Below are 15,569 nucleotides of genomic sequence, written 5' to 3' on the forward strand. Positions count from 1 at the left end.
ACCTAAAATGAAATTTTTTTTTTCATCGTTACTGCCCGCGTTTCAAACAAAACAATTTGAAATCTTTTTTGTTTTGAACTTTCTCTTTAAATGCTCGAGGCCAACGTAAGGAAGAATTTTCTTTCTGATGTATTTTGAAACATTCTTGCGTTTATCTTTATGGAAAAGCACTTCACACGGTTTGTCGATAGAAGAAAAGAATCCGTTGCCGAGATTATTTCACGTTGTTTCCGTTAATGTGTCGTTCTTTGAGTTATTCTCCCTTTCATTATTAAGTTTGATTCGATAACATTCACTTTTACGCCTTCGGCGAACGATCTATTTAACCGACCGTCCTTCAAGTCCGGAGGAAAGTTGAATTACTAGAGAGAACGAGTTGGAAAACGTGGTAATCGAGTTTTCGTTGAACGTCAGCTAGATCCATTCGCGGGTAATGTGGCGTGGGCATACGAAACAATTAGCAGCGTACAATGCGTTTGACCGAATTGTTTGGAACACGCGAGATAATCCAGTAATAGAAGTAACGTGAAACGTCGGACGCAAGTACGATAATTAGATTTGAGTAGAACAAAGTGGAATATTAAAATATGAATTATAAAAATATTATTATGCTTTTAATAATAAAATAGTATATACAATTGCTTCTATTATCTCTCTAACCTTTTAACTACCTGCAAATTACTATGCGGTGAGTCACTGTTAATTATAAACTTTGCGAGAACCTGTGGAAGAAATCTTTTCAAACGTTTGTATATAAGCAAAACTTGAAAAAAGATTTAAATAATTTCTTGTTCCCAATGCGCTGATAATCTTTTCCTATTTTACTATTTTAAAAATAGTATTAATCTCAAGAATATTACATCCCGGGAAAAAATGTTATATAAATGAACATATTTTATACATAATTATATTTAATTGTATATAAAATATGTTAATTTTTTAATATAATTATATATAATTATAAATGAAACATTTTTCCCGGAATTTTATGTCTCCATTTAAAAAAGTGATCTTACAAATAAGGCAGTTGATTGACTGATTATTAATTACGCTTAATTACACTTAAATCCTACCGATACTTTAATATCACCATTTCTGCAATCCCACAGAACAAGTTCAGAGAGTGACATTTTCCTTGGACAAGACAAAACATTTTTGTTTCTTAATCTCGTAACTTTTTCCGCCTCGTAAACACGTGCGTTCCCTTCGGGTTTCTCGCGGATTACACTGGGAACGAAATAATCCGTAAGAGAAAAAACGCGTGATATTTCTAGATACTGCCGAACGTTCTCATTCTCGCAAATCGAGCCGTAATCCGTCCCACGCGCCGTTTGAACGTCCCGCCGTGGATTAGTCGGCGCAGTCGGGATGCGCAGAAGACTGGCAGGAGCATGCGCGGCGCGGTGGCGCCACCGTCGCGGCACGGCGACGTAGACGCGACGCGACGCACGGTAGCGCTGCGCATCGTCGGAAGCGAGCGGTGGGTAGGCCGGAGGCAAAAGAACGAGGACCGCGTTCCGTCGAGGTGGTGCCAGTTTCGCAGTGCCGCGTAGTGTAGTGTTTTTTCTCTTCCTCTCTCCGCCGCGCCCTTCTCCCCCGCGCTTCCGAGTGCAGTGTGCATCGATGAGGAGGCCGCCTGTACCTCCCCCCCCGATGACTGAATAGTGTGCATTTTAGGTAAATCGTTAGGAATAATTCTACCCTCCCCCCGCGCGTTACACGACCGCGCCCCGCGTCCCCGTTCGAAAGGCAATGCGACCGAGCGCGGCCACGACTACTACCGACGACGACGTCGACGTCGACGACGATGACGATGACGACAATGACGATTACGACGACGATGGCGACGAGGAGGAAGAGGAGGACGCTCTCGACGACGGAGAGCTGTTCCGTGCGCCATCATACCGGACATGCCGGCATGTCCTCGACTCTGATATTAGCCACGAACTGCACATACGCATTCTTGTGAGCCGAATCTCGAGGACCGCGATGGAAAACGGAAGTTCGTGGAGAAAGGAGACACGCGGTTGTATTACAAAGAGGAATTCCGTCCGTTGTTCTTAGGGAAAAAAAAAAAATTTAATTGTTACGTTCGCTCTCTCTCTCACTCTCTTCTCGCATGGCGTCGGATTAAAGGCGACGACGAGTCTTGCCGGCACGCGCCATGCGAGCTGTTGATAACGACGAGACAATGATAATCTCTCTCGTTCTGTTCGATGCGCCGGATCGCGCGAGTGAGTACTGAGTATCGACGCGGCGTGCGTAGCTCCGTCTCGTGCTCTCGCATGCTCTCGCACGTCCGAAGTCCGAACGCAGTCGAACGAGCGCGACGGCTCGTGTCTCTCGGAGCGCTTGCCGACTACCGTCGGCCGTGCCGAGCAGTCGATACGAGGCGGCGGGAACGACGGGCGCCGCCAGATCGAACGATCGGCTCGCGTCGAAGCCTTAGTTGCACTTGGCTGCACCGACAATCCGGATTAATCGCCGCGCCGGCGACACCCGCCTTCTCTCGGTCTCGGCTCGTTCCTCGCGTCGCAATCGTATTGTATTGTATCGTATCGTATCGTATCGTTCGGCCGGAAGGGGGTGGGAGAGATGTGGTTGTTGCCCAACCGACGTCGTTGCTAAACCAGCACCTGCCGCCAAACTGTATCGCGATTTTCGGCTAACCCAACCTCGCGGTTAGTGATTATCGTTTTCACGAGCTATATCGCTGTTCGCAATATATACGAACGGCGAACGAGTCCGAGATTACTCCGGATTAAACGACGCCAATGTAACCGGTGTTCCCGAGCTGGGTGTATCGACGGTTTGATTTAAATCTGGGAGATTGCGAATGTGTAAACTCTCCGACATCTCAATTTCCGTGTTGTTCGTTTTTTTTCTCGTCGTGTCTGAACTTATTCTCGAAAAATATCGTGTACGAAAATATTAGGAAAATCTATAATATACGTAACGTATACTGTACTTAGTATTTTCATATATTTTTGTATGCGATTTTTTGAGAATACGTCCCTGATCTGAAACAGAAATCTGGTTTTTATGCCCATTTTTACCAATGTCGATTAATCATGGTTTAACTCCCTCTTCGTCTTTTTCTAATCTTTAGAAAAAGATGGAGTTAATTGAACCAAGATAATAAAATTAAACTATATTGATAGAAACGAGTATTAGCTGAACTTCTTGCATGGTTAATTTTCTCTTTTTCTCTTCAACGTAAAAAGAAAAAAAGAAAAGAGATGAACTATGCAAGAAGTTCAGTTAAAAAGAGCAGACAGAGATACCGTGATCATATTTTCTTAGAAAAAGTAGAGGACAAACCTGAAAATTTTAGGGCTTTATACCTAAATATTTCCAAACTAGTATGTGACTGTCAGACGTCTGGGCATTTATTTTTGAAATTTTCTTGCATAGTATACTTGAATTAATTCCCATAGTAAAGCACAAGTCATCATTGTAACATCAAAAGACGTCAAAAGTTATAGATTTTATTATTGAAAGTCACTTTTGATCAGGACTCATTTCGACATTATTTTGATGTTGTGACTTTATTGTTCTATTAGAGTTAAAAATTTGTTTTCGTAGATATTCGTCCATTAATACATTAGACATTGGAATGCTAGTTGGAAAGGAATTTCCCGTAATATCATTAAAATAAGAGACACAAAAGTAAAGAATAAGAATCTTACTGGACTATACATTTGAGAGTTCAATAACAAGCTTATTGTTGAATACACAAAGGTAAGTTTTAAAAAGGTAGATAAATCTAATGGACAGCTACCTGAAGGACAGTCCTTTACGATAAAGAACGTATGGTCACATATCTAGGATAAAAGTTTGAGTTACATTATATCTTTTCTTTTCAAGTTAAAAGCAGAGAGAGAGAGAGAGAGAGAGGGGGGGGGAGAGGGAGGGAGGGAGAATTCGAACGGGATTAGTCGATGCCGACGGCCGTCGCCACCGATCGAGCATCATTCTAGAGGGAGAAGGAAAAGACGAGATAAAACGGACTGTTCCAACCTTAACTTACTGCCACGACTGTACCGCTTCTGGTCGACGACTCTCAGCATGCATCTGCGTGCCTTTTTCCACGCGCTCGATACACGCTCCCCGGCGTGCGAACAATGCCGAGTGTTTTCTTATCCGCATCGCACGTCCGATCCGGAGCAAAAAAATCGCTCGCTTTTGACGCCGCACCGGATAACGTCGGATCCGCGATTCTCCGATCCATCGTGAGAGCGCGATGCCGGAAAAGGACCAATGACTTGAACGACGGTAACGAGACGGGACTTTGAACGACGATAAGCTATTAAAGATGTTTATCAGGATATTCACTGCGATTCGAAAGGAAATGGTTGTCGATATTAACGACAGCTGCAATTCTCATTTTCATGAATTTAATACTCTCCGAGTGACGTAAATATATCTTTTAATACACACGATGATTTTCCGGTCTACATCAAGCCTGTCCAATTACTCCGGAGCTAAAACGCAAAGCCATCGACGCAAAAACATTCAATGTGGGTAAAATTTCGGGGACTGTGTAGTGTTGATAAACGTCACTCAGATGCGTATTAACACTTTACAGTCTTTGAAATCTTACCCGTATTGAATTTTTTTTCATCGATGGCTTTGCGTTTTGGATCCGGAGCTTATTAAGCTTAATTAAATTAGACGGGCTTGCTTTACATGGTGTCCAGCGATCCTTGAATATCCTTGAATACTGGAATTTTATATATTCTGGAAAATTTCTGGAAAATTCCTGAAATTTTAGGGCTGGCCTGGAATTTATCATTCTTTCTTTCTAAAAAAAAATTAGAGCGTAAAAAAAGGAAAAAAATAATAAAAAGAAAAGTTGTGTATATGTTCTCTTTTAAAGATGCAATAAATTACCATAAATTTAATGTCAAAGATAGAACACAGAAAAATTGTGTTGACGAAACATTCGTTTGATATTGTTTATGAAGCAATGAATAATATTTTAAAATTTGTTAGCATTTTAATTCATTCCTATAGAATACAAAAGCAATGTTACACGAATCGATGAAAATTAATATATTGATGGATAAATCCTGGAAGAGCCATTTTTTACCTAAAATGTTTTGGAATATTCTTGAATTGACTAGTCAGATTTTGCTGGACACTTTACTATGATGGATCGTTCGTGTTCGAGTAAATTTTCATCATTTTAACAAATAGAGTAAGTTGGTACAATTTTGAACATGGTACAACTATAAACGAAATAAAAGATCTATTTTTTATTCCTGTACTACATCTCTCGCTTTCGCCAAATATCCTCATTTAAGTTCGAAAAATTTTCACTAGTTCAACTAGAAAAAAACAGATTTAAAATTTAAATCTAATATTCGAAGTTAAATTTGATTTTTTTCTGTCTGGTATCCTTAAAGGATTATCAAATTTGAACTTCAAAAATTTGATTCAAATTTTATTTTGCTCAGAATTATACATGCTTTAAATTATATCACCTTATCCTATATATAAAAATTATTAAATGAGAGATTCTTACATGTACTTCAATATCTCTAGAAAGTATTTATAAGTTGTGTATTTTTTTAAAAATTGTACGTAAATGTTATAACTAATTACTTGAAGCGTCTAGTTTTTCGAAGAATAATCCAATCGTGTGTGCTAAAAGAGGTGATATTCAGAGTTCTTAACTTTTCAGGCATAAAGGTCTTTGTGAATTTGTCTACATTTCGGTGTATATTTGACGCGTACTTTCTGTCTAATAAATACTCTAAGGGTGCGTTCGGGGAGCTCACTACCAGCGCTATCGAATCGTTCTGTCTTTGTTTTTCGTCTAATAAACAACAAGGATAGAGTGATGCGATAGCGCTGGTAGTGGGCACCCCGAACGCACCCTAAATATTCATGCATCACGATTGTCAATTATTCGAGAAATAGGAAGCCATACAAAGCAGCCGGAAGCAATATTTCGGGTGTTTCAAAATTCACTGCCAGTGCTGAAAATTTAGCGCACGTAACGTAAACGATAGCTTTCGTAGTTTGTCGTATTAATATTTGATAGCAATGATATAATTACTGGTACAATACTAATATTTCCCGATTAATTAACGAATAATTATGATGCGCGAGTGTTTAGATAGAAAGTACGCGTCCCGAATATGCCCCGATATGCGTGCAACATGTGCAAGGCATTTATATTCCCGCACGTACGTTAATGGACTACACGTATTCGAAGGATCGAAATATATAGGGTGTCCCATATTTCAAACACTAGTTTATGTCTAGAAAAATATTAAAGGGGAAGGTAACATTGTATATTTATGTATTCCGTATTTCGTTCCGTACTGAAATACTTTTACGTGGTTCAAAATTCCCATAAGATGCAGAAATATCTTCCAGTATTCGTATTCGATATTTTCTAAAATATACAAAATAAAATATTTTACATGAAAATTTTAAATTCTGTATTTCAAGCGAATCAGCTATGAGTGGTTATCGCTTCATTCTGATGGTTAGATGGACAAATTCGATTTTTGTCTCCTGACATTCGTCGTTTGAAATACATCTGCTGGATCGTACAACATAAAAAAAAAAAGGAAAGCTCTCTATATTGCCAGTGCTATTTATGCTTTTATTAAAACATGACGTACGTGGAAGTTTTCGAGGGGTTCGAATTTCGCGCTGCATCAAGTGACAATACGATATGCTACCAGTAACTATGTGTCCAGGAAATTAATCCTGCTCTTTCGTTACGGCAAACGGTATTATGCGATTTAAACTGAAAGCCATCTTTTTCGTTTTATTAAATATAAATCTGTGTTAAGATTAAAAAGGTTTACGAAAATCCGAGAAATTGATGGAACATTGAAATTGGAATCGACACGATCCACATATATATTTATATTAAGAACTAAAGATTACATAAATCAGACTTAAATCACTTATTTTGCGGATTAACGAGTCAGAAATGCTCGGTACTTTATGACAGGATCTTCATAATTTAAGAGCCGGTTTATAAATTATATAAAAACTCGTTTATCTCTCTCAGAAAAATTTCCTACTGTCGCGTTTATTGATCGTTTACACGCATCTCATTCCGCGAGCTTTTCGTCGACATCGAATTTACAGGGTGGGCCATCTATTGGTACGTTTTTAAAAATGCGATCAAATGAGCATACATTGATATTTTTATTCTCATCTCACAAAGAAAGGCTCTTTTTAAGAGTGAAAAATCGACGAGAAGTTTCAGTGACGATTTAATGAAAAATTACACTTAATTTCGTTTTATCTCGTACGAGTAAAGAATTTATTGAATTTTTTCGGAGAAATTTGAAAGAGGGGAATTTGTAAATGCCAACGGCTTACGGGACGTTTTATAATATCAAGTAAATTGCGAATAGATCTCCGCTCGTTTGCGGACCATTTCACAATTGTGCGTGCAACGACCCATGGACTCCGGAGGTTCCGATAAATTGCGGTGAGGAACGCGTCGAGTAACAACAATTATTTCCACTCCCGTGTGATTGGCCTTTTGGCGAGACGACGTTAAAACCCCACTTATGTTAAATGCACGCATAACGGAACGCAGATCGCACTAAATTCCAGTCTAACCGCACCGCAATCGAGCGAGACGGCGGCGAGTCGCTTGCGTGGCCGATTAGAGATATAACGAAGGATAATGTACTCCATTTCCTAAAGTGCTCTTGTTCGACACTCGATACAACGTTTTCATATTTAATCTCTACACTGAGGAAGAGTCTAGTTGTATTAGAATTCTGGTACACAGAAAAATACTCTCTAAAACTTGAGTTAATTTCTCTGAAGACTAAAATCTCATTCTTTATAGAGATTGAAAATTGAGCCACTCTTTTTCAAGACTGGCTCAATTTTCACTCTTAGAATGAGATAATAATTACTTGTTTCAGTATTTCAAAGACTCCGCAAATCTTATAAAGTTCTTTACAAGCATCAAATTTATTCAAAATATATTCTGAATTTTAGTAAGTTCAATACTTTAGTCATGATTATTAAATTAAAACAAATTCGATATTCTTATTATATAAAGTCGCTTTGTAATAAAGTCGTTTTGTAATATTCTTTAAAAGAAAATAAATTCTTATTTTGAATACATAATAATGAGTCTTCTTTTAAATTTGTAATAAAAGTATATTTTATGATTATTATCAAGAAAATATTCTTTGTCAAAGATAACGTTATTTAAAGGGAAAGAAGTAAATTAAGTAATTACTTTCCTTAGCAGAGAAAAATATTTTTCTATGTGTGTAATTAAAAACGAACAAGTCAGAATTTTTTGGTTGAGTCTATTATAACTAACTGTACTTGAGATTACCAGAATTCTGATTAATATCATCAGAATCTTCTGGTTAGTTCATTTTTAACTAAAAATTTTTCTCAATGTACAAAATTAAATAAAATATTCTGACATAAATGATCGAGTTACAATTAGCTCGCGTAAAAAATCTAATGATGCATTGGAAGATTGACATAAAAATATAAAATAGAAAGATAAAGAGACTTTTCCTGCGCCTCTCTTTCTCTCTTTTTTCAGGATACGCATACACAGGCTTGTAATTGGGTTGAAAAATGCTGAAAATCTGGTTGCACTTGTAGATGCAAAACTAATACATAGGGAGTCGCAAGTTTCCAAGCGACAACTCGCTTGGAAACTTCTGCCTAGGACCGAAGTGGCCAAGTAAACTTTTGCACAAAGCTGTCCGTGAAACGCGATAAACGTACGCAGCCTAGAAAACACGTCGCAGCTCTCCATCCGCGATGTTAAGTCCTTCGCTTTGTACCGTACTTTATTTATACAAACCCGTCAGTCTGCAAACACTCGAGTCATGTAATAGAATCAATGCTCGTGTGGTTTAAGATTCATGTTATTCATAATTTTCCATTTGAGATGTATTTTGTAAAAGAATTTTTTAAATTTAGTCTGAAAAGATGTTTCTCAAATATAATTGTACATCGTAGAAGATCGATTACAAGTCTGAACAGATCCTGGTAGAAATGTATGCAATTTTCCTAGGGATCCAATTATCATCTAAGATTACTGTATTCTCATTAGTCGTAATAGCTGCGTTCAGCAGAAAAAGCTTTGCAATTGTTCTACCTAAAATTCTTTAATATAATTGGTCTTGCCCTTAGTTCCTCACTGGATCTAAACGTATAGACTAATCATATTCAAGAATTTTACAATAATTACAAAGCTTTTTTTGTTGACGCAGCGTAGGAAATTGATAAGAACTTAATAAAGCTTTATTTAATAGTCGAAGCAATTTTCCTGGTAAAAATGCGTGCTATTTACTATAGACTTGCCCAGTCTCTACTATTAATAGATTATTATTAGTTCAATACTGCGTAATCCATTCATTTATTGTTCTATTTTTGTTCAGTAAATGGATTCCAATTTTGTACACCTTTGTGCGCAATAACTCTAGGCAAAGCATCTTGATCTTGATTAGGATCCTAAGTAACTTTACTTCTCAGTTACTAGACAGAATTAATATAACTGCAACTGCTCAAAAAATGCATGATATTTCTACACTGAAAAAAAAGTCTAGTTATAGCTATCAAATATTGAGTAAAATAGTTTCAACTAAATGTTGAGGTAATATAACTAAACATAAGTTTACCTTTACAAATATTTAGTAAATATTACTAAACAATATTACCAACGGTAATACTTACTATATATTTGTAAAAGTAAACTTATGTTTAGTTATATTACCTCAACATTTAATTGAAACTATTTCACTCAATATTTGGTAGCTATAACTAGACTTTTTTTTCAGTGTACCAGGTGAGATTATTCTACAAACCCTATTCGCTCGAAGGTAGCAGATATTACGACTCTTTGAATCATTTTTTCAGTGTATCAGGTGAGATTATTCTACAAACCCTATTCGCTCGAAGGTAGCAGATATTACGACTCTTTGAATCTCTTCGCTACTTTTTATCGATCAGAAACGGACAATTTTTAACGCTATTAGTTTTCTTAGTGGCACGTCGCCGGTTCTCGCGCGCGCGTGCGTGCGAGAAATAAATGTGCACAACCAGAAACGCGTTCTGCGTAGCTCGTAACGGACCGATCGAGCAAACCTGTCTCACGTTGCGTCGTAGGGGCCCCCATTGAAGAGAAGGGGTACGGAGGGGCGCGGTGTTACGTCTCTTTCCTTTAGAGAGGGAACGGAATATCTCAGGAGAACTTCTCTTCGGCCAGGTTTCCAGCGGTCTATCGATCGGCCTAACAACCGGCAGTAGCCGTAATTAATGTTAGCCGACTGAAAAATAATGCCGCGGAATGCACCGTTCGATCGCTCGCGAATATCTTGTGCCTCTTGGGTACCGAGTTGTTCCTCAAATACCTTATGTCTTCGTCGTGTGCGAAGAAACCGAATTTCTTACCAAATTTTTATATATCGCATACCTTATATTTCATCTCGTATATTTAACTTATTTTTCCGGGTTGGCATTTTACATATCCTTGATATGAAATAAATTATAAAATAATTTCTACTGTAAATATATGTACTATATACCCCTGGTAGAAATTTCATGCATTTTTTGAGCAGTTACTAAACAGTTACACCAACTTCTGTCTATAGTAACTGGGGAAGGAAAAGTACTTAGGATCCCAATCAGGATGTAACACTTTGTTTGCAGTTACTGCATACAAAAGTTGCGTAAAGGGAAGGAAAAGTACTTAGGATCCCAATCAGGATGTAACGCTTTGTTTGCAGTTACTGCATACAAAAGTTGCATAAAATCTGAATCCATTTACTGTATAGAAACACAACAAATAATGGATATTAAATTGAATAATAAGCAAGCCAACTGCTCGTGAAATGGACAGAATAAAACTCTATCAAGTTGTTGTTCATTTCCTACTCAGTATTGGCACAATTAATGAGAATACAGTAATATTAGATAGTAACTGAATAGGTGTCTAGGAAAACTGCATACATTTCTACTAGGGTACGCTTTTATATATTTTCCATTTTATAATTGCGTAAGTATGTAGTAAGTTGTATGTAAGTGGTTGTATTTGTAAGAATTGACCAATCGCAGTCGAATTCTATTCATATTCGACTGTGATTGATCAATTCTTGCAACTATAATACTATGACCTACCTTTGTGCATCGGAAATCCATTAGGGAAAGACAAAGAAGAAATCTTACAACTGCCACTTAAGCCGTAATGACACTATAGGTTGCGGCGAGTACGAACTAGTTGCGTCGTGATTATAGGTAAAATAGAACTGTAATTTATAGTGTGAGCATAACTTTATAACTACGCAATTGTAGAATGAGTTGAAGATTTCAAACATTTTCGTATTTTTTCCTCACGTAATGCTCGTCAGCATAAAGATCTAAAGCCCTATCACGTTGCATTCCGTGAATAATCGTCGAGCACTTCTTTTTTTTTTTATACTCTAGAATAAATTTTCTTTTCGTTAGCGCCGATTCAACGAGTGAAAGCGCATCGCGTCAAAATGTGATTGACCGTGAACCGGGAAATTGATGTTTTATTTCGCTCGGTTCTTATTACGACAAGCGTTACGAATGATGCTATATTTTATGCTTGCGGAAAGGAGATGTCAAGCCCAATGTTACGGTCTTTTTCGTTATCATATTTTACAATATTGAATAATCTTAGAGAGTTAAAAATTTCCGACATCAGCTCGAAATAAGCATTGCAGACTAATAAGTTTAATAATTTATTGGATGAATGTAAATGAAGCATGCGGAATATACGACGCTTCGTGCATAAAACAGATCTAGTTGATTATGCTATGTAGACTCGATATAGTAATTCTCAAACGGACTCAACACTAAATTAATACAGTGGTGTATCGCATTCCCGAAATCGCCATTCCTCGACGGCTGATTGGCCGCGCGCTATTGTTATGCTAATTCCGAAGTTCACTCCATTTATTTCCGTGTGAATTCAACGCCCAGATAAATAAATTGCGCCATAATATAATCTCTTATATAGCAGTAAACTTAATCCTATAAATTTCATTATCAATTTATGGATATAACATTTTAATCATGATCAGTATATATTGATTGTGATTGAAAAAAGATTAACATTTTATAGTTCGAACGTAAAAGGGCGAATAATAAAAGTAGCACATTATTAAATAAAAAACGAATAGTGATTTACAAGAATAAAATGCGCACAATAGTGCGAATTATCCGAATGGACCTTTATCTTTAAAAAATACAAAGGGTTTTTTTTTTTAAATTCTTTCCGCCAAAATATATAAAAGCATATGTGAAAAAGAAAAAAAAGAACAATAGTAGGTATGTATATGTGATGGCTTTGTAACCCAGATATTTCTGATTTTAGTACGAGGACCGAGACTACCTGGGAGCGCTTGAGGAGCACATCCCCCGAGACTCCCCCGATCAAAATCACTCGCCTAACCTCTCCCCTGTCCTCCTTGCCCTCCTCCGCGTCCTTCCCCTCCGCGAACGTCGAGAAGGTCTCCAATCGAAGCCACAAGATCCGCAATCACGCAATGGACGGCATGGACAACAAACCGGTGTTGAACGATGATCCCTCGGTCACCCTGACCATTCGCCTGATTATGCAGGGCAAAGTAAGCTACACCCGTTATATCTCTGCGTAAAATAATTTTATTGAGTTTATTTAATCGAGTACATACGTTTAAACTGTGAGTTGAAAATCAACGTTCTGAATCGCCGGACATGTTTATCACGTGTTTTAACGTCGCTCGCTCGATTTATTCCGCGTGCATTCTTCTTTTTTTTTTTTTAACTAATCCAAAGTGCAGAACGTTAAGCGTTTTATACCAGATTGCACAGAGGAATTTAATGTCCTTTTTACGCATATTTTTACATTTTGGATTCGAACATTTTTTTTCATACTTTTTTTTTTAATCAACTTTCGCGTTCATCTTACATTCGTTTGTCCGGCGACCCAATATATATGAACAGATTTTTTTATACCGTTAGCATTTGAGATTCGCGTGTCCTGCTATTATATACGTCATTTGAAATTGGAGAAGCAACAGTAATAAGATAATGCATTATCGAGGGCGGAAAACTCGTATTTGCGTGTATATGTGTACATGATATGAGAGTGTGCGTTCAAAATCTCGCATCAAACAGCCTCCCACTGGATATCAATTGATATCCGTTTGTAGAGGCGCGTTGGTTCGGTTTGGAATAAATCACATTTATCGTTCGTATCTCATTTCGGAATGTATGATTTTTAAAGGTTTGTGAGATGCGTTTTAAAAATATATCGAAAGCATACTGCAACTATTTTTGAAAACATGTCGACGTTTGTTGATCGAGTATATGTTTAGATTTACTGCGTTTAAGTTAACACATGAAAATGTCTAAGCATCCGCCGTCGGCCACTCCGGGAATTTATTACGGTTCTCGAAACGAGGTGAAAATTACTAGAGTGATCGCATTTACTAGAATATTTACAACTTTATTGATTAACACCTCGTGAGTTTGCTCTGTTTTGTAATTTTCACTTCGTCTTAAGAACCGTATTAAGTCTCCTGGACTGCGGTAACTTGTATTTGCCGGAGTTCCAAGAAAAAGACATAATTGTTTAGCTGGCGTGGCGATGATAAATCTCAAACGCGTCACTCGCGGTCCTCACTGTCACTTACAGTGTTCTCTTTTTGACAATTACTGCGAATTATTTATGAGAGGCCGACCGCGCCTTTCGACACATTGTGGTCACAGCATTCTGGCACGTAATATAATTCTTCCATCGGAATGGGAAAGCCGAGCTTATTTTACATCAGGTATTCGTATAAGTCCAGAGAACTAAAATAACGGAGCCTAACATCTTTTGTTTTTGTTTAATTGGTTTCCACATGCCCGACGTCATCATTCGGCGACGACGCAGATATGAATCGATACGAAGAACGGAATCACGTGGAAGATAAGATTCCGGAGTTACAAGGACGTTATTAGCGTCCTTTGTTATATCAAAGTCATTACCACGGAAATAAGTTTTACCCACGACAAACCACATCTAAGGATTAACCGTGATGGCTGAGATAATACCATTGTCGAGGTGACTTATAAAGGCCATTTGTCGTTACTAGTTGTATGTAACGTCGCGCGATCTCTCCTATTGAAAAGTGATTTGAATGTTCTAACAATTCTGCTAGTAGAGCGTATCATCGGAGATGTTCTCGAAATCACGTTTGACCGCGCACGAGACAGACAATGTGTCCTAAAACGTATACGAACGTTTGACGCGATGCCAAGAATCCGAGGTTGTTGTTTTTCGCGTAAACTACGTTGCGATCTTCGTGTCGCATAAACTGACAGATTTTCTATCGGCCACTCCGGCGAGATCGAAATTTTTGTCTGTGGAAAGGTCGATGAGAAATTGATATTTATCGTAATTGTTGATATCATTGATCAATATTGCGTATTTTGTAGCATTGAGCACTTCAAATCAGATTCATGTTACATTGAAGTTTATAGGGTATTACGCAGTGAATTGAATTTGCGTGGAATTGCATGACTACTGTATTCTTGGTCATAAATTTTAAAGTAATTTTTGCTGCGATAAAGACGGGTATAAATTCCATTGCAAATGATTAGGAAGAATCGATTACTTGGCGAGAGAAAACGTCGTCTGTTTATTGAAGCCACGTGACTTTCGAACTTACATTGGTAAGTCTGTGCATTTTTTATTTAATCCTTTGATTCTTATCAAAATATTTTGAGCCTTTTTCACTAATTTTCGATTAAGCTAACCGATGGTAACATCAACAGTTATCTCATGCGTGTTTCTATCAATGAAGATTATTTTTAATCTCGATTCAACTAACTAATTCTTCATCTTTTTCTAATTCTAAGAATTAGGAAAAGATGAAAAGTAAGTTGAACCGAAATTAAAGTTAGTGTACATTAATAGAAACGAGCATTAAGCCTCGGTTTAACTTAATATTGTCTTTTTGCAAAATTCTTATAATTAAAAAAGGTAAAGAGAAAATTAAACCGAGATTAAAATTAATGTTACATTTGTGGAACCAGGCCATAGAAGAAGAAGAGAGAAGAGATGTGATACATTGAACTTCTGTTGGTACTATTGTAAGTTAATCGTCGGTTTACTTAACCAGAGATTGGTGAAAGAGGTCCTCAAAGAAAGGGTCTCACACGGAGTCTCGGTTGACGGACTCAAAAACGGGGAAAATGGAGAACCATTGAAAAGATCATGCACAGGAATGAAGCAGAGGGCAATTACACGAACGTTTTAGTTCGACGATGACAAGGGGAGGAGGAGGAGGAGCACTCGTGGTCATCGGCAAAAGCAATTTTCGTTACACGCTCCAGCTCTTTGCCCTGCATGTTACATCTTCCCTTTGTAGACATCTGCGAAAATGGCACACGGATTATGGATACTTTAATCTGAGATTTTATCTTCAATTATCTTCTCGATGAAAAATCTGATTTTAATAGCCGTTTTGTTTCCTCTTACGAGTCGTTAATCCTAGTCCCGTGAAATCGATTTCTTCTAAAAAAAGTCCATAATTACAATGAAGTCATGA

General features: G+C 37.6%; 1 protein-coding gene across 5 annotated transcripts in view; it reads left to right on the forward strand.

Moving 5' to 3' along the window:
- Positions 1-15,569, forward strand: part of mub (poly(rC)-binding protein mub) — a 103,557-nt gene that overhangs the window by 65,900 nt on the left and 22,088 nt on the right. For 2 of the 5 annotated variants that reach the window (XM_018510404.1, XM_018510403.1), the window contains exons 1-2: positions 1,433-1,677; positions 12,365-12,617. In XM_018510404.1, the coding sequence (XP_018365906.1) occupies positions 12,537-12,617 (81 nt within the window). In that variant the 5' untranslated portion in view covers positions 1,433-1,677; positions 12,365-12,536. Of the gene's footprint in view, positions 1-1,431; positions 1,678-2,378; positions 2,682-12,364; positions 12,618-15,569 lie in introns of those variants that run through there. The other 3 variants (XM_018510400.1, XM_018510402.1, XM_018510401.1) reach the window with 3 other exon arrangements.

Source organism: Trachymyrmex cornetzi, unplaced genomic scaffold (assembly GCF_001594075.2).
Source record: "Trachymyrmex cornetzi isolate Tcor2-1 unplaced genomic scaffold, Tcor1.1 scaffold335, whole genome shotgun sequence".
In the NCBI taxonomy this organism is placed as follows: domain Eukaryota; kingdom Metazoa; phylum Arthropoda; class Insecta; order Hymenoptera; family Formicidae; genus Trachymyrmex; species Trachymyrmex cornetzi.